Below are 23,689 nucleotides of genomic sequence, written 5' to 3' on the forward strand. Positions count from 1 at the left end.
TATTAGTACAAGTGGAGAGGAAGTAGATGATCTTGGTGTAGATACTTGGGAATTTAGAAAGTCTCTGAAATGTAAACAGTCTCATGATAAGATGTGGCCAAGGTACATCTTGGTATTTACCCAGATAAATTTAAAACTTATGTCTACACAAATATTTGCTGATAGATGGTTATAGCAACTTTATTCATAAATGCAAAAGCAATGAAGTAATTAAGATAAGCTTTGGTACAGAAGTGGATAAGTAGCTAGTTACATACAGGCACATTATATTGATGTTACAAAGAAACAAACCGTGAAACCATGGTAAGACCTAAAGTTACCTTAAATGGATACTAGTAAGTGATTAATTCTAATTTTTAAAAGGAATAGACACAACTTTAGGACAAATACATGACATTCTTGACAAGACAAAACCTTGGAAAAAGGAAATGCGATGTATGGTTGTCAAAGTTAGAAAGGAAAGAAGGAAAATGTAGTTCTTTTCTTAGGGTAGTAAAAAGAGTTTTATATCTTGTAGGATATGAAAATGTTATATATATGGTGGTAACCTTTAATTTTTAGCTTGATACACTCTAACATCACTTACAAAGTCTCAGTGGAGACTGACTAAATTAGTTTAGCTTGTGACCTTGCCTGTAGGGAATATCTTTACTACATTGATATGGAAATTTCCATGAACTTTGGGTAGCATTATTCTTTGGATGGGTGTAAGGAGTGAGGGAGTGTTCAGGTAAGCATGAGCATGCACCCACATTGCTATATGTCCTAATTACAGTTGTGAGGTGAGCTGTTGTATCAGGGTCTTGTTGCTGTGACCTCCCTCTTTGTAGAGATGAACTATAACCCTGAGTTCTGAGCCAAAATAAATCTTTTCTCCCCTTAATACCTTTTGTCTAGGTATTTTTCCACTTGTTTCCAAAATTATTTCCCTTATTCTTGCTGGTGCTGATTACCCTACAGACATCAGAACCCGTGTTTCTAGGCTTCAGCACTGACTAACCATCAAATGCTCTCAGGGAGCCTTCCAGAATTTCAACCTTAAGCTGTGATTAAGCTTCATCAAATGAACAAATCTTGGGTTGTTGGCCACTCTGGCATGAAAAAAGCCTTTTTAGGAATACATCAGCTGCTAAGACATACAGCCTCAAGTTTCAGGGATCCACTTGGTACTCAGAGTCTTAGAAGCAAATGACTATTGTTATAATTTTAATGTATGGTGACAAAATTTGCTCTGAGTTATACTTGAATTTTTCCTTTTATTATTCTCCTTTTGTAATTTTTTACTAAATACTTCCACATTTTTCTTCATAATACTTTTACTATTTCCTTGATAATTTCATATGCCATGTTTTAATAATTTTCAGTCCCTCTCCCTACCTCTTTCCCAGGCCACACCCCATTTGTAGGTATCCAAGTCTCTCTCCCTCCCTCTCCCTCTTTCCCCTTCTCTGTCTGTCACCCATAAAGTCTAACTTATGATGCCTATATTTTTTGGACAGATAGTCTCACAGTGGAGAGCATGGTCACCTTACCAGAGGATCCATTCATATAGAAAACTGATTTGCCAACAGCTTCTTGGTGAGGGTTGGGACTTCACGCTCAGCTTCCCTCTCCTTACTGGGATTTTGTCTGACTTAAGGCAGCACTGGTCTTATGTATACCATCACAACTCTTGAATTCACATGTTGTTTGTCTTCTGTGTCTAGAAGATACTTTTTCCTTGTAGTTATTCACTGATCCTAGACTTATAATCTTTCTGTCTCCTCTTCTTCAATGAATCCCGAGAATAGGGATGGGTGTAGTAAAGACTTTCGTAACATTAGATGATTATTTTATTGAGAGACAGTTGGTTTAAGGGTTTTAATACAGCACAATGCACTACATTCCTTGGCTTTCTCTTCTTCTCTTCCTGTGAATTTAAATATATCTCACAAGAGCTTGTACTAGAGGATGGATTTTGGCTGTGCATCTTGGTAAATGATTTACTTAAAAGATAGCATTGATACCAGTTGCATTACAAGGACTAGGTGAAACTCTGCACTAGCTGATGGATAATGGCTGGGTTGCAGAAATACATTAACAGCAAAAGTTTCATGCACATGACTTACTTATTCCACTTATCATTTTGGGAATTCCTAACTTTCTAACCCAGAAGAGTATTAGGTGCAGAACTTTGTCAGGGAGTACTCATCTGACAATTAGAACCATTTCTCTGGTAGATTTCTACCTTGTGGTCTTGTTCTCTTAATGATGCTTCTAAGTAAGCTAATACTTTGAATTTAGATGACACATAAAATTTAAGACACTTTAAGGATGATATATGTTCTAAATCCTGGAATGTTATATTGAATAATGTATGGAATCAAGGTTTTAACTTAGATTGGTATTAAAGATCCACATGTCTTTTACATGTCCCGTTTTACAATGGAAACAATCAGTTTCCAAGACTGTGTTTTTATACCCAAATAATTCAATGAAGTTAATTAAGCACAAGGACTATGATATATTATCACACAGAAAAGATCATGCTGGAATACAAGCTTATCTAGTACTGAAAGTAGGAGCATAGATCAAGGCTTAATCTTCCACATAGCTACTGCAGCACAGTAGCAGGGAATAAATAACACTGGAGTGAGTGAGTGAAATGAATGGCAGATTGGTTGTCACTGTTCTCCTTTTTCCTGCGACTTTTATCCACACACATTCAAATTTATCACAGACCCAATTCCACAAGAACGTTTGTAAAACTGTGCTGTTGGGTTTCTAGACATCCTTCATTTCTAAAGAACCTGGATCACATAAAGGTTTATTGAAAAAAACATGTAAACATCTTACCATGAATGTATAGTGAGCATCTTTTGTGCAGTTTTGAAAGATTCTATTTGTAGAGTGCCCTCATCATATGTCTTAAGTCCAAAATATCACTTTTTTTAAGCCAACCAAAAATATAATAGAATATTCCTACAATGAGCCTTAAGTAGCTAGGTCCCAGGGACTCATCAGATAACTTCCAGCAATATTCTTTTGCTTATCTTGGCCTTTGGGCTGCTGATGGGTGGAAGATGACATGTACTTAAAAGTAAGGCAAGAAATACATGGGATACGACTGGAATAAAAAGTCGAATCACATTTTCTGAGTGCATGCATGGGATGAAATCTTATGAGCTAAATATAAAATTGATACATCATTACTCTACATACATTTTGATAGATTGTGTCTCTTCTAACTCTCTGTACATGAATCAAAATTGATTTTGTTTGGGCACATACATTTTTATCTGCGTGTATCCAACAGCATAGGAAGCTTTTTTGCTATGTCTTGTAAAGGAGAACACAACACTCAAGGAGAAACCAATGCTTTCTAGATCTCATGGCAGGGGACGGGATACAACAAATACTAAAATTTGATGTGAAAAGATCACAACAAAGGAACAGAAAACTAAATGATTCACTTACCCATGAATGTCACAGAGTAAATGGAAACACCCTGGGTTTCTTGTGTAATGGAACTCAATCTTATCTATTCATATCTTACATTGTGGCACTCTCGACTTAAGGGAAAGGTCTTACTGTTTTATCTATCTATCTATCTATCTATCTATCTATTATCTATCTATCTATACATGTATATACATATATATGTATATATATATGGAGAGAGAGAGAGAGAGAGAGAGAGAGAGAGAGAGAGAGAGAGAGAGAGAGAGAGAGGCACAGACAGTTTAGGAATTGTGTACGCTGATTTCAGAGGCCAGGGGTTGTTATGTAATTCCCTTCTCATTAAACAGAAAACCAATTTACTTAATTGCTTGTGCTTAAGGGCAATGCCATTTCATATGGCTTACTGTTTTATACTGATGTGAGAATATTAAGTTACTAATGGTACAAGTCAATAAAATATTCATAGGCCATGAACTTTCATGTTATGGAAGGAACAGACTTGACAATGGGTGACATTAATGTATGAACTTTCATGTTTCAAACACTGGACTCTTCCCAGAGATGACTTCATGTCTTCTGTTCAATCCATCTGTGCTGTGTCAATCAGGAGAGTTAAATTACATTATCAACTCAAATGTTCTTAACTCTGAGTTCGTCTTATACAAGTAAAAGCTATCCAGTTGAGCCTTTGAGCATTTCTGCACATTTCCATCAAACCTCTTTGGATCTGGAGTGTCTCAATGCATATTTACTTAGCATTAATTAACAAAGAGGGTCTTGTATTAAATAAAATATTACAACATATTATGATCCAGATGATAAATCACAGCCATAATTTTATGACATGCCAGAGGTTACCAATGCTTGAAATTGAATTCTTCATTTAAGAATTTAAACCAAGAGAACTTGTGTAGAGAATTCTTTTCCAAACTGGATAAGGGGTCTCATTATGAAAGGAACTGGAGGTATATTATTCTCTCAAGCCTCCTCACAACCTTAGGCAGTATGACTAGGGATTCAGAATGGAGGAGGGAGCTAATTTAAGAATGTTTGCACATGGTTTTCCTGTTGTTATAGAATGTAGAAGAGATAATTTTCAAGTGGGCATTCGAAGCAATGGTAAAAGGAATGCTGAGTGCTTGAAGCAACTGAAAACATTCTCAAAGCGTGCAACAGGAAGAACAATTACAAAAATAGTTCTTAAATGAAATAAAGGCATATGACAGAAAACAGGAATGGTAGTCAATCTATTCTTACTTGTGGCTTGTTATCTAATACCACATTAATTATTTTTCTTTTATATGTTTTAGTATCTTAGGGTTGTCATAACAACATCAACAACACAAAAATCAACAGTGGCTTAATAAAACAGGCATATGTTCTCTCCCAGTTTCTGTGAGCTGCATGTCTGCAAGGAAGACGCAGGTAGGGCCATGTTCCCTTCTGAATCTTTAGAGTTGGTATCTTCTGACCTCTCCCAGCTCCTAAGGGTTCCAGGCACCCATGGCTTTCTGGGGACACAGCTGTCTGTACTATCATGTGACATTTACTCCTTGTCTGTCTTTTCATGATTTTCTCTTCTTTGTGTGTCTCTGTCTAAACTGCATTATTTTCATAAGATCATCATTTACATAAAATGAAACCCCATTTACTTCAGAGTGATTACATCTTAATTTAATCATCATTTCCACAAAGGTCCTGTTTCCAAATAAAGTTACATTCTAAAGTTCTGAACTCTAGCATTTGAACATATCCTTTAGGAGGACAGAGCTTAGCCACAAATAACATCACTTGAAGTAGCATATAACACTGAAACATGATATAGCTATATGCACATATGCATATATTTAGTAAAAAAACCTTTGTCAAATAAATATACTGAGTGGACATTATGTGGTGGTCTGCTTTATTTATGCCTAACACTGTAATTCTATAAACCCAAGATTCAGGTTTGAAATCTTCTGAAACAGAATGACTAACTCTAAGATCAATGGACATATCAACAACCAGGCTAGCCTTGCTTTTTGGGGCTCACAGACATCCACTAAGTTATTAAGCCTTTGGTTACCCTTGGTAGTTCATTATGAACCCATTTCTTTTCTTTCTTTTTTTATTAAATTTATTTATCTATTCACTTTACAACTGCATATCAACCCTCCCTATCCTCGCAGTACTGGTGAAGTTGTGGAGAAAGCAGAACACTTCAGTGCTGGTGGGAATTCAAACTTGTACAACTACTCTGGAAATCTATTTATGGATTTCTCCTAAGACAGGGAATAGCTGAACCTCAAAACACAACTATAAAACTCCTGGGCATATACTCAAAAGATTCTCCATCATCCCACAAGGACACTTGCACAACTATGTTCATAGCAGCTTTATTTGTAATAGCCAGAAACTGAGAATACCTTAGATTGTCTCTCAGCTGAAGAATGGATACAGAAAATGTGGTTCAGTTAAAAGTACATGAAGAATTTCACAGGGAAATGAATAAAACTAGAAAATATCATTCTAAGTGAGATAATCCAGACTCAAAAGGACAAGTGTAATATGAACCCATTTCTTAGGCATTCTTCAGCTATTAACTTTGCCTTGAAATCTATAGTCTTTCTACCATGGATCTATCAAAAATGAGACAAAAAGGAAGAGGACATCTGAGAGTATTTGTACTATAGAGACACAGGCTCAGGCCTTGAAGCTCCACCACCAAATCTCCCAGTGACTTATTACAGAGAAGCTTGTTACACTTTCCAAATCCAGAGTTAGTATGCCTGGGAACTGAAGAATCTTACAGCTAATATCCAGTGAAACAGCAAAAATTGCCTGTGATTACTTATGATGGCATCTAGATGAATTGCTTGGTAACCCAAAGCAACCTTCCATTGTATCACAAATTGCCTGTTCCACTATATAACACATAGCATACAACTACAACAATGTTATGCAGAATAACAGTTAATATAAGAGAAACATGAACCAATTTTAATTGGACTTATAGGTTAAAGAAAATGTTCTTAATAATTAGTGGTTATCAAAAATAAAATTAGACCAGACTAGAATCCAGAAAATATACCTACCAACTTGACAAGCATTTTGATGTATGTCTGTGTGCCAGATATTTTTGAGAGGCACAGATACTTATACTATAAAGGATATGAGAAAAGTAACATAACTTACCCCACCAACTTTCTCAAAGTGAGATTCATCTTTCTTAAAGTCTGTAAGGGCTCCATTGAAATACCAGGCAAACATTATATCTAATAGGGGGTCATGTTGAACCTGGCAAGGTAAAATGACGCTCTCACCAACAGCAACATCCAAGTTAGAAGGTGCCAAAATTATTCTTGTTGGTTCTATTGGGGAGAAATTTTAAGTAACAAATTATTAGTAAACAAAATTTTAATTTTGATGAAAGCAATTTTTCATAGGTAGATTATTCATCTGAGTTAGAATGTGGATGGTTGCATAGGCACGTGTACAATACACCTATGCGATTAAAAGTCTTCAAGATTTAAGTGGCATATTGATATAAAATTATATTAAATTTTACTGGCCTCCTAATTTTTTTCTTAGGAGAATTAAGGAATATGTGTTTGTAGAAGACATATATCCACAACTGAAACCCACTTGCAAACATGTTATATCAATGACGAAATCAATTCACATTAGTTTCACAGTTTTATGAGATATAATAAAATTCCATGTTATCATGAACCTCCAAGGAATAGCAAATGTATTCACACCGAAATCCAAGTAAGCTCAAACCTTCCTTGTTTACAGATTTGGGAAACATGCCACAGGAGGAGCACTATTCTAGGACACTGGCTTATAGTTGATTTTCTTCAATGCTAATGTCCACCTACACATGGTCCCCTATCACTTTCACATTTCTTCCATTGATAATGAATTCAACTTCTCTAGACCTCATCTTCCCACTGTTTCCTATATCTTTTTACCCTGGGATGACAAAAATGTTCATATCTAGAGAGTAAAATATCTTAGGATATTACTTCTTTAAACCAGTGTAGCCAGGATTTGGTCCCTCATCCGAACCAGACCCATCAGGGTTTCACAAAAATGTTGTGCTGTAATATCTGGTAGAAAGATTTTGGTCTTTAATTTCCTGACATTTCATTTGCCTTCCCTCTGATTTACATGGTCTCTTTCATCTCATATCCTCTTAGTCTCTTCCTACTGTGCCAAGCACTCAGACTTCACCCCATCTACATTTACAAGGCCTATTTGGTTTCTATATTTTCCTTAATGTAAAATGGGTTGAGCTGTGTCGTTTTCTTTTTAAAAAATCATACCTCATTAACATATTAATTGTATAAATCAAAGATACTTCTCTTGTGGCTTCAAGTACCAATCTTGATATAAACAACTGCTAAGTTATTACATCAACCTCTATCCATCAAACTTATTCCATTCTCATATTCCATGACCTATTCAGCTTCTTAACTTTTGTTGTTCTACCATGACTTCTTTTAGAGCACATAGTAGAATTCAATTCTGAATAGGGGATTCAGTAATAGTCAGTTATAGTTTGGCCAGTATAACATACGTAAGTAAGAGGTATATGTAGGGCTCATAGACTGAAATTTGAAAAACTAGCAGACAATGTGCTAGCCTTCTTTCCCTGTCCATGGTGGTAGAGACACTGGAAGCTTTTATTTCTGAAGGAAGAAAGTGGAGCTATCTCACTAGAGTAAGCCTAGTAAGCACCCAAGTTTACAATGCCCAGACGCCATTCATTCTGCTGTTTAATCAAACACTGTACAATTCCTTCTTTCCTTCTTTCTCTCCCTTCCCATTTCTTCCTTCCACTCCATTTCTTTCTCTTTTTTCAGTGCAGGGGTCAAATCTTAGAGCCTCATATATGCTAAGTAGTACCTTCTGAGCTTTTCCTTCACGCTTCAACTTGAAGCCATTCTAGATTTTTTTCCCTTCATGAATCTCTCATCCAATTTGACAGCACCTCCTGCTGAGTCTATGCCCAGTATATGAAGCAAATGATACCAGCCTGTTGACTCTTGCAGAAGCACACCTTTGGCTACTACTGGTCCCTGTCACCTCCTGCCACCTACATGGTAAATTCTTATGATCTCTTCTAGCCTTTTGTCTTGATTCTTTCAGTATCTTCTCAACAGAGCAGTTGTTTGAAAAATGCACATCTGTGCTGCCATTTCTCTGCCAAAAACAGTACATTGGCTTCTCTTCAAAACAGGCTGAAAGTTGAAGTCTTAATAAGTCTACACTATATCTACTCAACTGTCCATAAGCAACCTGCTAACACTTTGATTCCCCTGAAATCTGTGACCTGTGTCCCATCCAGGCCAATGGGGGTACCCTGGTATGCTTCCAACTTTTCCTATTCCCTCACTCATTTCTACTTTTCAATCATTTGCAATTTTTCCTTTTAAATAATTTCTAGGATCTTTTTTCCCCTCTGTGCTCCTTCCTATGGTGGAATACAAGGTAGTATCTTTGCTGATGTCTCATTGACATAACCCAAACACTTGTCTCATAAAATGCTCATTTGTTTCCTTGAAAGGCTAAAAGAACAAAATATATCTCAAACTTTAAGCAATTCTCATTAATATCAAATGTTATTTAATGAACTTGAACTTCTATAGAAAAGAGCAATTACAATGAAACCTGAGCACTAAGTAAAGATAATCACAGTATATTACATTTGAATTTCTTATGGCCCTGGATGCCTGCAGAGTAGCTATTGTATTTGTCCATGTGTCTTGTGCTGTGACAAACATGTAGGTATCACTCTCTTGCACTCAAACCAACATGTGTCCTGACTTTACAGTGCACTATGCAGTGGGAGAAACGTGTGTTCAATGTCTTCATTTTAAAATAAATATTGTTTGGGAATGTCAACATTAATATAACACGTGTTGATCAAATTCATACACACTCCTTCTTGTCAGTCTCCTCCTATACCTTTCCAACTATTTGCTCCCTTACTTTCCTGCACACTGTTTAAATCCACATAGTCTACCTAGTGCTACCCATGCATGCATAGGTGTTTACACTTTTCTCTAATGAAATGTACTTTACCTTGGAGTAAAGCAAAAACTAAGAAAAGCACGCACCTGTCACAACCAAGTGGGTGGTGCCGTTTGCTTTCCCAAACTGGTTTTCTGCTGTGCAGGTGTAGATTCCAGCGTCAGACTTAGTTACATTCATGATTTTCAGTCCTCCATCATTTAAAAAAGAAACCCTAAAGCAAACAGAAATCAGAACAACGAATGTGCAGTCATCACTCCTTGCAAATAATTGGTTCACTGTTTTTTTTTTTTTTTCAAAATGCACTGCTTAAAGTAGTAATTTAGGGTGTAGTCTACTGGTCACTAGTTTGTGTCAATTGAAAAAGTAAAATAGATTTACATAAACACACAAATGCAAACACACAAACACACAAAGTTAAATAAGAAAAGATACTCTACCAGTTAGAATTTTTCTTGATGATTTTTATTTATTTTTGGTTTAATGCATTGCTACCGCACATCTAATTATGGGAATGTTTTTAGGAAATAATTATAATATATATTATAATTATATAATTTATATATATAAATATATAATATATTTTATAATATAACATATATTATAATTATATATTTTATATATATAATATATATATATATGCACATATATATTATGCAATTTACCTCACTTTAAAACAGTATATAACAAAACAAGAACATGCTTTTGTTTTATTATGTACTAGGATAGTCACATTTAACCAAATTAAAAGTTAAAAATATATATGTGGTTATCTGTGAGGTACTGAAAAGAATTTCAGTTACTCCATGGGTGTGGCTTAGAGGCCTGGACTCCAACTAGTATTCTTAAAGAAACTGAAGAGTGTCTTACACGTAATGTGGTGGGATTACTTTGTGAATAAGATGTTATCCTGGTGATTCACATAAAAATATTAATGTTGGGAGACACAAACAATAAAAGACTAAGTAAATGTGAGGACAGAGTTTTGGGGAAGTACTTTGAAGGAGAAGAGAGAGTGATATAAATGGGGGAAATTGGGTTAGGTAGCATTTCTAAGAGAGGAGTTTATTAGCACTGAGAAAGAAAAATGGGACACTTCATTTGTTTGATCCATGTGTATTTGTTTCACATGTCTTTACACAATTACAATTCCCTTTTCTGAGTGCCTAAAATCATTACTAGACCTTGCATTTCACATGTGAATGTTTCATTTTTCATTGTTCATAACTTTAAGACTGTGTGTTGAAACTGTGCAAATGAAAAATAAATTTTTTCAAAGGTTTGTAGTTTAGTGTCAAAATGGCACTATATGCAAAATAGTTAATAAATGTCTACACCTTTGGGTGTATTTAATAAAACATGTAGGAGTGATGGTGAGGATATTAGATTATAGAGAAAAATCTCAACTCACTCTCTATGCATTACTAGAGATACTATATGCACATATTATACTGCATGCTTAATGCTATTAAATACAGATATGTAAATAATTTCACTCATTGGTATTTATTGGGGATTGATACAAGGAGACTCCTAAGGGTATAAGTGGTTTCATATAAGGTGTACAACCTATATAACCATTATACTTAATTTATTCTTATGCCACTTATACTTAATATAATATAACTAGAGTAATAATAAATATGTTTATTGCTTAGGGAACAAAGAACAAAAGAGGTTTGTACATGTCCAGTACAGTCTTGGTCAGAGAAGCTTCTTATTGTGGTGGATTAAAACAAATAGACTCTTTACTGTCTAAAATGCTGAGACTAAGCACCTGTGAATACTCAAATAGAACACTTGGTATTACACCCATATCACCTCTGCCATACTGTAAGTGCAGGACACATGAAAGAAGAAGAGAAATAAAGAATATTAGAGCTATAGCAATTAGAAGAGTGCTATGAAATGTCCTCTAAGCATGATATAGTGTTGCACACACAAGCTCATAGCAGCTGAGTTAAAACTTCTAGTCAGAGGAGGGAAGACCTCCTAGGTACACAAACCATGGCTAAGGAATTCCTGGCAGTTGATCATTGCTAGAGGAGGGAAAGTCACTTTTTTTCAGAGGTGTGGATAGTAACAAGTTCTCCAGGCCATATGGATCATAGAGCATGATAGACTCCAAGACCATATCTTGGTCATATGCATATAGGAAACACTAATTGAATGCAAATAAATGGACCAGGTACTACAAAGTATATTTAGTATTTAAGAACACTTGTTGCTCTTTCAACTACATAGGTTTGGTTATGAGTACTCATACAGTGTTGGCCCACAACCATTTACAATCTTAGTTCTCTTCAGATACCCTCTTCGGAGAGCACCAGGCATGCACGTGGTGTATATACACACATTCAGATGTACACTCATATGCATAAATATATAAGATACATTAAAGATTAAAAAGAATCAAAAAAGGAGCACACAAAATTTAGAGGAAGATGTGATGGGGCCCCAGAGGGAGTTGGAGAAGGGGAATGAGGTATGCACTTGATGAAGTTACATTACATACATGTGCATGGAATTTACACAGAGTAAATTTAAGAAAGCAGCGTTTTCAAAGTTTCTTTTTTAAAAAATGATTATTATTTTACATTATGTGCATGGTTGTTTTTCCTGAATGTATGTCTGTGCACAATATAATGCCTGGATGCCTTGGAAGAAGGCAGCAGAAGCTCTTAAACTGGACTTATAGATGGTTGTAAGGTTACATATAGGTTATATGAATCAAACTTGGATACTCTGAAAAAGCAGCCAGTTCTCTTAACTGGTGCTCCATCTCTCCAGCAATATCATTTTCTTTTTTAATATGTTGGTTTGGAAATGGTATGGATGCAAAGCTTGTTTACATGGAGTACCAATAGAGTCTATTACACACATATAAATACACATTTATATTCACACATGTATCCATGCACACACACATACATGTATGATATTGCTTTGTATTTTGTTATATAAGTATCAAAAAGGGTGCAATAGAAGGTAGGATAAAGAGAATTTAGAATTGACTTAGCTGGGGTTAAGAAAAGGAAACTATGCTATTAGGAAAGAGATCAACAGAGATGGAGAGTTTGAAGATGACAGGAAGGATAAACTGAGGGCTGGAAAAAAGAGAGTGAGAATTCCCACAGACAAAAAACTTAGAAGAGGAAAGAGAATTCAATCAAGGACCCCATCTCCAATTATTCCGATTACTGGTCATTTTAGTAAAAAAAAAAAAAAAAAAAAAAAAAATGTGCTATGGCATTGCTCCAACTAATTTTAATTATTGTTGTTACTAAAATTGGTTTGCTGGCTATTTCTAACAAGTAAAGAAAAAATGTTGTTCAACAGCATCCAAAGCTCATTTAAATAGGCTCAAATGCAGGTGCTAGGAGTCCTAAGATGGAAATAAAAGAGAGGCACAAGATAACAAGATAACAGGAAACCACCACTTTGAAAATTTGTCAATCTTAAAAGAGAGCAAAAATTTCTCTTATCAATTCAGTAACCATTGAGCAAAAGTTTAGAGATTGTGTGATAATTAATTTGGGTTATTGTTTCATCCTATAGATTTGCACATTTATAATTCCAATGTACAGAACACCCAGATATCAAAAAAAAAAAAAAATTTCTTTGTGTTTGTCTTGTATGTGCTGCAGCTCTTATTTGGGTCCCAAAGCCATGAAAAAAAAATAGGAACAAAGCAAAACAAATAAAGAAACCCTTCAATGTGTTTTGTGTAGTAACATCAATTGAACAAAGCAATCTGCATGGCCTTGGTGAAATGAGGGAGGATTTTAGAGGCAAAGCCTAAGGTCTTAGGAACCACCCCAGGATCTCCAAAACAAACACATTGACTCTCACAGAATGCAAACTCTGTGTGTAACATAAAAATTTAAGCTAATTGGATATTTTCTTCCTAAATTGGTTCTTCTAGTAAGTTCTAAAAGGCCCACAGGGCATTTTGCACAACATAAAAATAAACAATATTCAGTAAATGGAAGGAGTAATTGTTTCTCAACAGAAAACCTTCAATAACCCACGCTTCCCTACAGAGACTCAAAGTGAAAATTTTATACCGCTTCACTATAAATGAAATTGCCTTCTAAGCTTTCTGGGAAGAGGTTTTTCTGAAAATGGATAAGACAGAAAATGTAGATAACAACAAATGACTCTGTACTTGGCACACAAAGTTAAATGATGATGGATGTGTTTAACATTCTGAACACTGATACTTCATCCTGCTTTGGAAAATGTGCAACTAAATCCATGATGGCATTTTAAGTTCTAGATTAGTTTTATAGCACACCTTTATGTGTGTGTGTTTTTTTATTGCCCTTTCCTTTTGTAGTAAGAGGTCAGTTATTTGATTTAACTTTGAACAGTTTATGTTTAGTTTCAGATAAGAAGATGTGATTACTCTAAATTGCTCTAATGATCTATGATGTAATTCAGGGATGGGATTGTAAGTATGACTAACAGCAAACAAACAAACAAACACCCTGTTTTCTCAAAATGTATACTGTTGTCTAGGTAACATTGACCTGTACTTTATGATGGAATTTGAAAACGTATAATAGCATAGTATGCTTTCAAATAGAAAATGTATGGACCTTTCTGCACACCAAGCAGAATTTCTGAAAATACTGTTTTCTCTGGCCTATGATTGGATTATTACAGTAATTTATTCAACTTGAGTTTTAACAAACACACTAAAGTGAACATTTTGTCAGGAAGCGCATCTCAGTGGAGATAAGCTCACATGAGATCACAATGATTAAACTGCTACACAGCAAATAGCATCTTCTGAGAGCACATTCCACAAGATGGATGCTTATAATTAGCTGTAGGAAAAAAGTTTTCACAATGCATATATTACAGGATAAATAATGACTGTTAAGAAAAGCAAATATATATTGATGGAAGCATATGAGAAAATATGTGCCAGAGAGGGGAAAAAAAAGCAGATAGTACGTTTGCCCCAATATACTCAATAAAATAACTGCTCCCTCTTTGGCTCAAAGATCTCCCACTGACAGTATTTAGAAAAGTAGTATTACAGTTTTTTTTTCCATTTGGGCCTTTCATCTTTAGAATCAAACAGTATTAGTTTAGTGATTCATTAGACAGAAAAAAAATCTTTCAGGAAATGAAGTACAGAATGGGGAAGACTCAAGAGTTATTAATCCTATTGTTGAGTGAGCATGGGCCCGAAAAAAAAAGTGCTGTGTTATTTTTCATGATGTACATTCCAGGTAGCAGGTCTCTGAGATGCTGATGACAACAGAGCTTGCTTGGCTCAAATCAGTTGCTTATGGAAACACATTGGTGATATAGCTGTCTCCTGAGAGGCTCTGCCAGAGCCTGACAAGTACAGAGGCAGATAATCACAGCCAACCATTGGACTGAGAACAGGGTCCCCAATGGAGTCCCCGATGAAAGAGTTAGAGAAAGGACTGAATAGGTTCTTCCTATTGCAACCATATAGGAAGAACAGTAATATCAACCAACCAGATCCCCCAGAGCTTCCAGAGACTAAAGAACCAACAAAGGAGTACACACGGAGGAACCCATGGCTTCAGCTGCATATATGTAGCAGAGGATGGCCTTGTTGGGCATCAACAGGAGGAGAGGCCCTTGGTTCTGTGAAGGCTTGGTGCTCCAATGAAGGTAAATTCAAGGGCAGGGAGGCAGGAGTGGGTGTGAGGGTGGGGGGAACATCCTCATAGAAGCAGGGCAAGGGGATGTGACGGGGGGTTTCAGGGGGAGGACCAGCAGAAGGAATAAAATTTGAAATGTAAAGAAAGAAAATATCCATTAGAAAAGAAAGAAAGAAAAAACAAACACACTAGTGTATTATCATGACCTTGTATTTATAAGGACATGGTCAACAATCTGGGAACATTTCCTCTACTTTTATTTAAACTTTCCAAATACAGATCCTTTTGAGATATACATTTAGAACTGAGTCAGTTTTGTTGAGTTAACTGTTTACTTCTAAAATGAACCTAAGCCCATTGAAACAAGTGGTTCAAAAGGTACTTTATTCTAACTAATACCACTGTACTTGCTCAGGCAAAAAAATATTTTGTGTTCTTTTACAATGGGATATCTTTAAAGATTATACATAAGATCCAGGTATATTGAAAAAAGAACAGAGATTTGAACAAACAATATATGAAATTGTCTGATGGCTTATGTATTAATAGAAAATTTCAAAGAAGATTATTAAGACTCAAAGACTCTCCATATTAGATGCTATTCTTCAGTACTTCAGAGACGAGTCTGATCAATGAAAGTAAAAATCAATCCGTGAGCCTCACAATTCTATGTACATAAAGATGATGTAAAATTGTGTAGGAGAGCAAAAATATGCTATTAATACTGCATCTGGAATTAAGTAAATTTACATGTTAGCACATGTGAAGAGCCACAGGGTATCTCTGTAGCACAATAAGATGGGGAAGATATAGGGACTCCATACACTGGTATATTAAAGATAAATAGGAAGTAATTGAAATAATTAAACTCTCCAGTCAGGGTCTTTCATCAACATTGTGAAGAGAGGCACAATCTCTAGGAAGGCCTTGGAGAACTTTCCTCATATAAGTGTCTCTCTACACAGAAATATTAGTCACACTTAATAATAACACTGAAGTGTAAATGGCTCATATTGTAAACACAAGGGGAATTCCATCAAGTCAATAGCTTCCAGGCTGTCAAATTATTTGTCTTGGTCCAAATGGGGACTTACTTTTTGGACCCAGCAGTGATCTGGTTTTTGGGGAATTCTCTTTCTCATTTTATGTAGTCTTTACAGGACTATCAATTACAGTAATCTTCTCTGATGTAGCTGAAGGCTAGATAAAGAAGTTATATTTTCCAAATTATATTGTGTATCAGTTGCTTTGGTGTTATCTTAAAATACACAATCAGATTAGGTTAGAAATGGATCACAAGACTTTGCCTTCCAAAGAACTTTTCATGTTCCATCTTGTTGAAGTGTGGACAATATTATGAGAAAAAAAATTTGTAAAACTCTGCATATTAGAGTCTCCCTCATAGCATTGGGACTCATGGAATAAAAAATTCAAATAAAAAGTAATTAATTCACCCTATCAGAGTTGAAACAATAAAGGATAGTGCCTACAGCCAAAATATTGGGCACCACCCAGTGTTATAAGACATAACTGTATAGAACATAGACAGAAAGTTAGTAACTCTGTAATATCCGTACAAAAATTCTTAGCTAAAGTTTCTATATATGCAAACATACAACTTATAAAACATCAGTATTTATTATGTCAAGTTTCAAGAAACATATGTTTTCTCAACAAATACCAAGAGTTCAAACATAATTTTAATATAAAGTAGGCACAGCTTAATCAAACATCAAGTGTGCTCTAATGATTATATACCCTTCTATTAAATTCTCGTCTGAGAGAAGCATTTTGCCCCAATGTGCCAGCTTCAAGGTCATCATCTCTTATAGATATCTATCAATATTTAAATGGTGCATTTACAATTTTATCCTGCATCTCTAATATTCTTAAAGCAGGAAGGTCTTTTTAGCACTTAAGGTATTTTTGGTTCCCTCTGCAAGTGGATTTTATTTTAAGCATGTAAAGTGCTGCCACAATAGTATACAGTGTTGTCTCCACAAGCATCTCTTGGCTTTGGATATATGCATATGTATTTCTTGGTTAAGCAAGAGTTGTATATCACCTTAAAATGTTGCTACATCTCATATGGGTACAACTATTTGGAATCGTATAAAAAGCATCCCCCCAGAGAGATTTGTGGCCATCAGTCACCTGAGGGCAATGCTCCAAGCCCTTCTACTTGTAGATGAGGCATCCCTTAGATCTCACACCAAGACAATAGAAAAAGGGACAAGGATGTGACCACAGTCAGGTAGGCTCAAAAGAGAGTTCTCCATGCTAAATGAGGTACCTAGAGGTAATGAGGGTGTGCCAATAAGCTTTCCTTCCCAGACATTCTTGCTTGCAAATGGAATTTAATCTCAGGCCCATCCTGAGAAGTGGGGTATGGTTTTAAGTATCTATTTTTTGCCATGACAATAATAAAGTGTTAGGAATCATGAACTGCCTCTTTTCATCGAGATTAACATTGGGGAGCTATGGAGAAGGCCTTTGTCTACAGAGCCATAGTCTAGTCTCCAGTAGAAAGCCTCTCTGTGTTCCCAGCCACAACCTCCACCAAGCCTGCCCCACCAAGCCTGCCCCACCAGGCCTGCCCCACCAAGCCTGCCCCACCAGGCCTGCCCCACCAAGCCTGCCCCACCAAGCCTGCCCCACCAAGCCTGCCCCACCAAGCCTGCCCCACCAAGCCTGCCCCACCAAGCCAAGGACAATTCCCATGGGACAAGCTGGAGCTCCTCTTTTATTCTGGTCCCCCGGGCTAGATGCTGTCTCCAGCCCATGGTCCCCCAACTCTGTTCTCAGCTCTTCCACAATTCCCAGTGGCACATGGATGTCTAAGAGCCTGAGAACCCCAAGGCCCTGGCCTCATCTCAGACCCTGGGACCCCAGAGCCAGCTTTGGCTTCTCACATGTCAGAATGCAATTTCCTACCCTGGAGCAATGTCTTGGTGCTTCTCTACAGACCAACACCCTCTACAGCACCACATGGGATAAGCGCAGTCAAACTCCTCACATCTGCCTCTCTAAGCAGCCATGCACAGTGTTGGAATGGATGCAGACCCACAACCCTACAGGTATTGTAGCTGTTAATTGCCATTTATCTCTACCTCTACCTCTACCCCTACCCCTACCCCTACCCCTACCCCTACCCCTACCCCTACCCCTACCCCTACCCCTACCCCTACCTCTACCTATCTCTATCATCTATATCTATCTACATCTGTCTGTCTGTCTTCTGTCTGTCTGTCTGTCTGTCTGTCTGTCTATCTGTCTATCTTTCCTTGTCCATTTGTTGGCACAAAGTTCAGTATCAAAATTCTGTACCTACACCAAGGAATAAAAGCATGGGCCTAGGATCTATAAGCAAACTATAGACATTCATTCTCTAGGTATTTAAAACCCAAACTAAAATCAAACCAAAAAAGACTTCTACAGTAGACCATGCTCTGCAATAAGCATTATTGATTCTCTGGTAAGGATTTGGAAGGTCCAAATAAAACATATTCGAGGCAAGTGAAAATATGTCATAATTTTATGTCTTCAAATTCAAACACCTTTGTGTTCACTCTGTGTGTAGTGTCTAGTGTGTGTATGAGTGTGGGTAACTGTGTGCCATGATGTATCATACATAGTGATCAGAAGGCAAAGTGGATATGCAGCTTTTCCTACCTTGTTTAAGACCTCATCTCTTCCTGTTTACATCTGTGCACATGAGTCTGGCCAGCCTGTGAACTTGTAGAGAATCCTTTGTTTCGATGTTCTATCTCCCTATATAGATGCAGAGATTACAAAAATCCTTGTCTATTGAATCTGATGTCTTGTTTTGAGTTTGTTTAGTATTTCATACAATATATCCTGATCACCATATCTCTTCCCTGTACTTCTTCCAATCCCTCCTCCAGCACCCCCCCACCATGACCCCAAGAGCCTTTCCCTCCCCCAGATTCATGCTTCATCCTTTACCCTTCAGAAAACAGCAGGCCTATCAAGGATATGAACAAGATACACTAAGACTAGGCATAAACCCTCACAACCCAGTAGGAGGAAAAAAAGTCTTTAGAGTAAACCTTAAGTCAGAAACATCCCCTGTCTCACTGGAATCCCAGAAGAACACCAAGTTACACAACTCTAGAACATACGCAGAGGACCTAGAAAAGACCTATCCAGGCTCTGTGATTGTTTGTTTATTCTGTGAGTCTCTAGGAGTCCTATGTAATTAATTCTGTAAGCCATGCTCATGTTATCCTCAACCCGTCTGTCTCCTACAATTGTCCCTCTCCCACTTTTATCTTCTGTAACATTCTCAGAGCTGCAAAAATGGAACCCGTTGGAGACTTCCAATTTCTTTTGACTTTTACATGGGCTCTTAACTCAGGTTAGACTTGCATGAGAAGTGTTTTATCCAATAAACTATCTTCCCACCTCCTCTGTATATACTTTTCCATGTTGCAAAATGTTTTGAGAGACATAAGTTAATTAAGTAAACTAGAAAATACAAAGTTATTCAAACCAGCTAAGGTAATGAAGAAATAATAAATACAATAGGGTATAAGGTTCTGTAACTATGTAAGCTAGGAAAAAAGCTATTAAATTTTAAATTACTCTGATTTTACCAATTAAATAAATTACTTTGGTAAATAAAGTACCTAAAGCTTACATTATGTTACATTGAAGTTATTTCTTCATTTAAAATGTTTAACTTTAACAAGCTAGAAAAAAATTGATGAGAAGGCTTGAGTTTGATTCCTACTGCCCATAAAACAGAACTGACCACTGCAAGGTGTCCTCTGACATCAATAGCCACGACATTTGCAAGTGCATGTGTGTGCCCTCTCACACACAATAAATTTAAAAGTGAGTTAGAAAAAATCTATTTTCAAAATGTAATAATTTTTTACACATTCTATTTCAATCATTCATTCCTCTCCTCCCCATCCCCCCCCCCAGGATTCTAGACAAAAAAAGGTATTGTAAAAAATACTTTTAAACCTACTTACTACAGAAACAGCATCAGCAATGAATTTCTGACTAGAACTGCAAAATATGCAAGTCAGCTAATACAACAGGAAATAGGTCATAAAGCAGTAAGGGTTTTGTTTGTTTGTATATTTTTGTTTGTTTGCCTTAATTGAGCTTGTTACACAGTGAGAAATGTGCCTCCGTGGACTAAATCAGGAGCACCGAAACAACATCATAAATTATGAATGATTTTATGTATCTGAATATGGGAGATGGAAATTATTACTACCTGCATGTTTGTTTCCATTTATAAATGTGTGGTAACAAGAATATCCATATAACCATTCATTCGCGTGACCACACATTTCCCTGTCCATTCAGTTACTCTCTCTCCGTGTAAAGGTGCAGAGAGAGAGAGAGAGTAAAATATACTAAATCCAACACTGTTCATATTTTAAACAGGAGACCTACGTAAAATAGAAACCCATAAAATCAATTTTGTACATTCCCAAGATATAGTTGCCATCAATTAAATGAAGAATTATAGGTGCTTTTAAGATATGGGAAGTCATCCAAAAAATAATAAAATTAACTTCAACAAATATTTGTTGAATTCTTACAATTCACTGCATGGCTTGAGAAATACAAATGTGAGTAAGGATTAGAGCCTGTGCTTAAAAAATTTGCAATCTAATATCTGTATCCAGATCCATGTAACTCATGCATAACCAACCCTAAAATATAGTCAGTGTGTATGACTACTTACAGCAGGGTTGTACATCCATCAAACTGTACTTGCACAACACACAGTGTTCTTCTATCCTCCACTTCTGGTACTTTGCCCCACACCAAGCTTCCTGTAACTCTTGCTCTGATGACCAAAGTCTGTCTCCTAATCAGACTCACTGCTTCCTGTCTTACTCTATTCAATATTCTCTAAAATATAGAGCCACATCACCGTTGCTCTCCTACTCAAATGTCTCACATTTTAAAAGTACAATATCTTTTCATGATTTACCATTTCTGGACTACATGCACCAGGTATCCTTTTTTATGACTCTTTGAATACACGACCCTTTGTTACATGTGCTTTACCCTTGATTCTTCACAATCCAACCTTATTTCCATTTCAAGGCCTCTGTTCTATTGAACATTTCTCCTGAAAGACATTTTTTAACTCCAGAACTTACTTTTTAACTTACTCATATTTCATGTCTCCCTTGTGAAAGTTCTGTGAAGAGACATGTCTTTCTTCTTTGTGCTAGATCTTCAAACCCAGCACACAACATGGCACATGATAAGTATTACACAAAGCGTTTCACAATGCAATGTTGGGCACAGTGCACTTTCCCATCCCTCAGGCTTCTCTGGAATCAACTTCTTCCCCAATTCAGAGATTTTTCAGTGAGTAAATGGACACAGAAAATGGAAACACAGGGCTGGAAAGATGGCTCAGTAGTAAAGTGTATACTTTACTTAAAAGTAAAGTATACAAAGTATACAAAAGTAAAGTGTATAAAAGTGCTTACTGTTTTGCAAAGGATGATGGTTCTGTATCCAGCATTGACATGGTATCTCAAAACCTCCCCTAAACTTCCCATATCTCTAGTTCCAAAGGATCTGATTTCTTATCTGCACAAATATGGTAGATGGGACTCACTAAACTGTCAGACACATGCACACACACACACACACACACACACACACACACGGGAGAAGGCATACAGGCATACAGGCACACACTCACATACAAAATCCGTTTATATATAGGTTAAAAAGAGAGCGTGGCCAATACATTAAGTAAAATAGCATTCAGCCTCACAAACATGATAAAACCCTGTCACTTACAGTCATATAGAAAAAATTAAAGATATTATACTAAGTTAAATGACAGAGAAGGTGAAAGCTAAATATTGATAATATCACATATATGATTTTTTTTCAATAAGACACAATCAGGGGTAGGAATGTTATTGTTCGGGGTTACAGAACAGGGCAAAAACATGTTGTCCATAGTGGTCCAGTTGTACATATTAAATAAGCTGAAAACTTTAGTGTATGACATAGGGATTGTGGTTTATATTTATAAACCTAAAACATACTAAGAAAGTTGATATTAAGAATGTTTACAATGTGCATAAATCATTGTTCTTAGGTGATGCAATAGACATACTGATTAGTTAGACTGCAGCATTTATAAATGTATACAGACATCAAAACTTTGCCTTGTATATCATATACACACACATATATATGTATATATATTATATATATAAATTTGTCACCTATACATTAACAAGACAAAAAAAGATGAAACAAAACTAAAGACAAACAAACACACCACACGAAGAACACAAAGAGAGAAAATCTAACTTCCCTCCCTTTGAATTTTAGTAACCAATAAATTATAGAAAAGTTGACACTTGTACCCTAGAGCTCCTACAGACTGGATCATTAGGTCAACTAAAAACCCAAGTGTTATATGTGTTTTCCCCAGCAGTGATGTCGAAATGTGGTAGAACATTTAAAATGTGAGTCTTGTGCAGGGGAGTGTCTTTCTAGTAAGGGCATCATTTCAGGAGATTGTGAACTCTGCCTTATATATTTTCCTGATGCAAGCTAACTGTTTCTTCTCCACATGTGCTGCTATAGTGGAAGGAGAATATTGATTCCTATAAGCTGTCCTCTAACCTCCATATGCATTTAGTAGGAGCATACACGTTCATTTACTTACTTCTCCTGAAAAAAAAAAAAACCATAAAAACTATTCACAAGGCAATCATATTTCCACATGTACTCCATCATGACTATGTTAGACAATCAAGAGTTTAAGATAAATCATTTTCTTTTCTAACCTTAAACATGTTAGTAGAAGAAAAACCAAAGTGCCCCTTTGTTTATCTGTATAGAGATTGTTCTTTCCTTGAAACATGTGTGTGAGTAGGGATACAGAGCATAGTTTGAGATGTTTATAAGCACATTTGGGAGTTTGGGGATTTAGTTAGAAATTCCACAGATCAAAACAATTATATGTAAATTGAAACTATGAATCTGTAAGTCATTTAATTGGGCACGAAGCTTAATTGATCCAGCTCTGGCAAAAGGTTGCCTTGAAGAGGATTCTGATATTCTGAACTTTGAGATTCATGGATCAGCTTTCCCTTGCTAAAATCATAAAGCTGACAAAAGATATCTTAAAGTGCCTCTAGCTTTCAGAATCTATAAAATCTAATTTGAAGTATGGATTTAACAATCCCACAGTCATCACAAAATTTAACTGATGCAATTTGATAGACCACTTGTCAGCAATTTCTTTAAAATAATACTTTTATGGAACTTGTTTCCTTAAGGTTTACATTACAAAAATGTCAGTTCATCACTCCAAAAAGAAAAGGTTATTTTTTATTTCTTCTTTGACTTATTATTTTTTACCCTTAGTATATCCAAATAATACTGAGAATAAGGCGCCATATTAAAGTTGTAGCCATTCCATTAGCTAGATTTTCTAAAGCACATGCATGAGCCACTATAATGCCTTACATACATTTCTTTTTTTAATTGTGACTGGTGTCATATAATATAAATGAGTTCCAGAACAAAAGAAATTTGATGAAGAC

General features: G+C 36.1%; 1 protein-coding gene across 1 annotated transcript in view; it reads right to left on the minus strand.

The window, feature by feature from the left end:
- Cntn3 (contactin 3) overlaps positions 1 to 23,689 on the minus strand; it is a 354,703-nt gene that overhangs the window by 60,619 nt on the left and 270,395 nt on the right. Inside the window, exons 12-13 of the mRNA XM_034512693.2 lie at positions 9,549 to 9,676; positions 6,619 to 6,794 (exon numbers count right to left, since the gene is read on the minus strand). Of these exons, the coding sequence (XP_034368584.1) occupies positions 6,619 to 6,794; positions 9,549 to 9,676 (304 nt within the window). The remainder of the gene's footprint in view (positions 1 to 6,618; positions 6,795 to 9,548; positions 9,677 to 23,689) is intronic.

The sequence above is a fragment of the Arvicanthis niloticus genome, chromosome 9, assembly GCF_011762505.2.
Source record: "Arvicanthis niloticus isolate mArvNil1 chromosome 9, mArvNil1.pat.X, whole genome shotgun sequence".
In the NCBI taxonomy this organism is placed as follows: Eukaryota; Metazoa; Chordata; class Mammalia; order Rodentia; family Muridae; genus Arvicanthis; species Arvicanthis niloticus.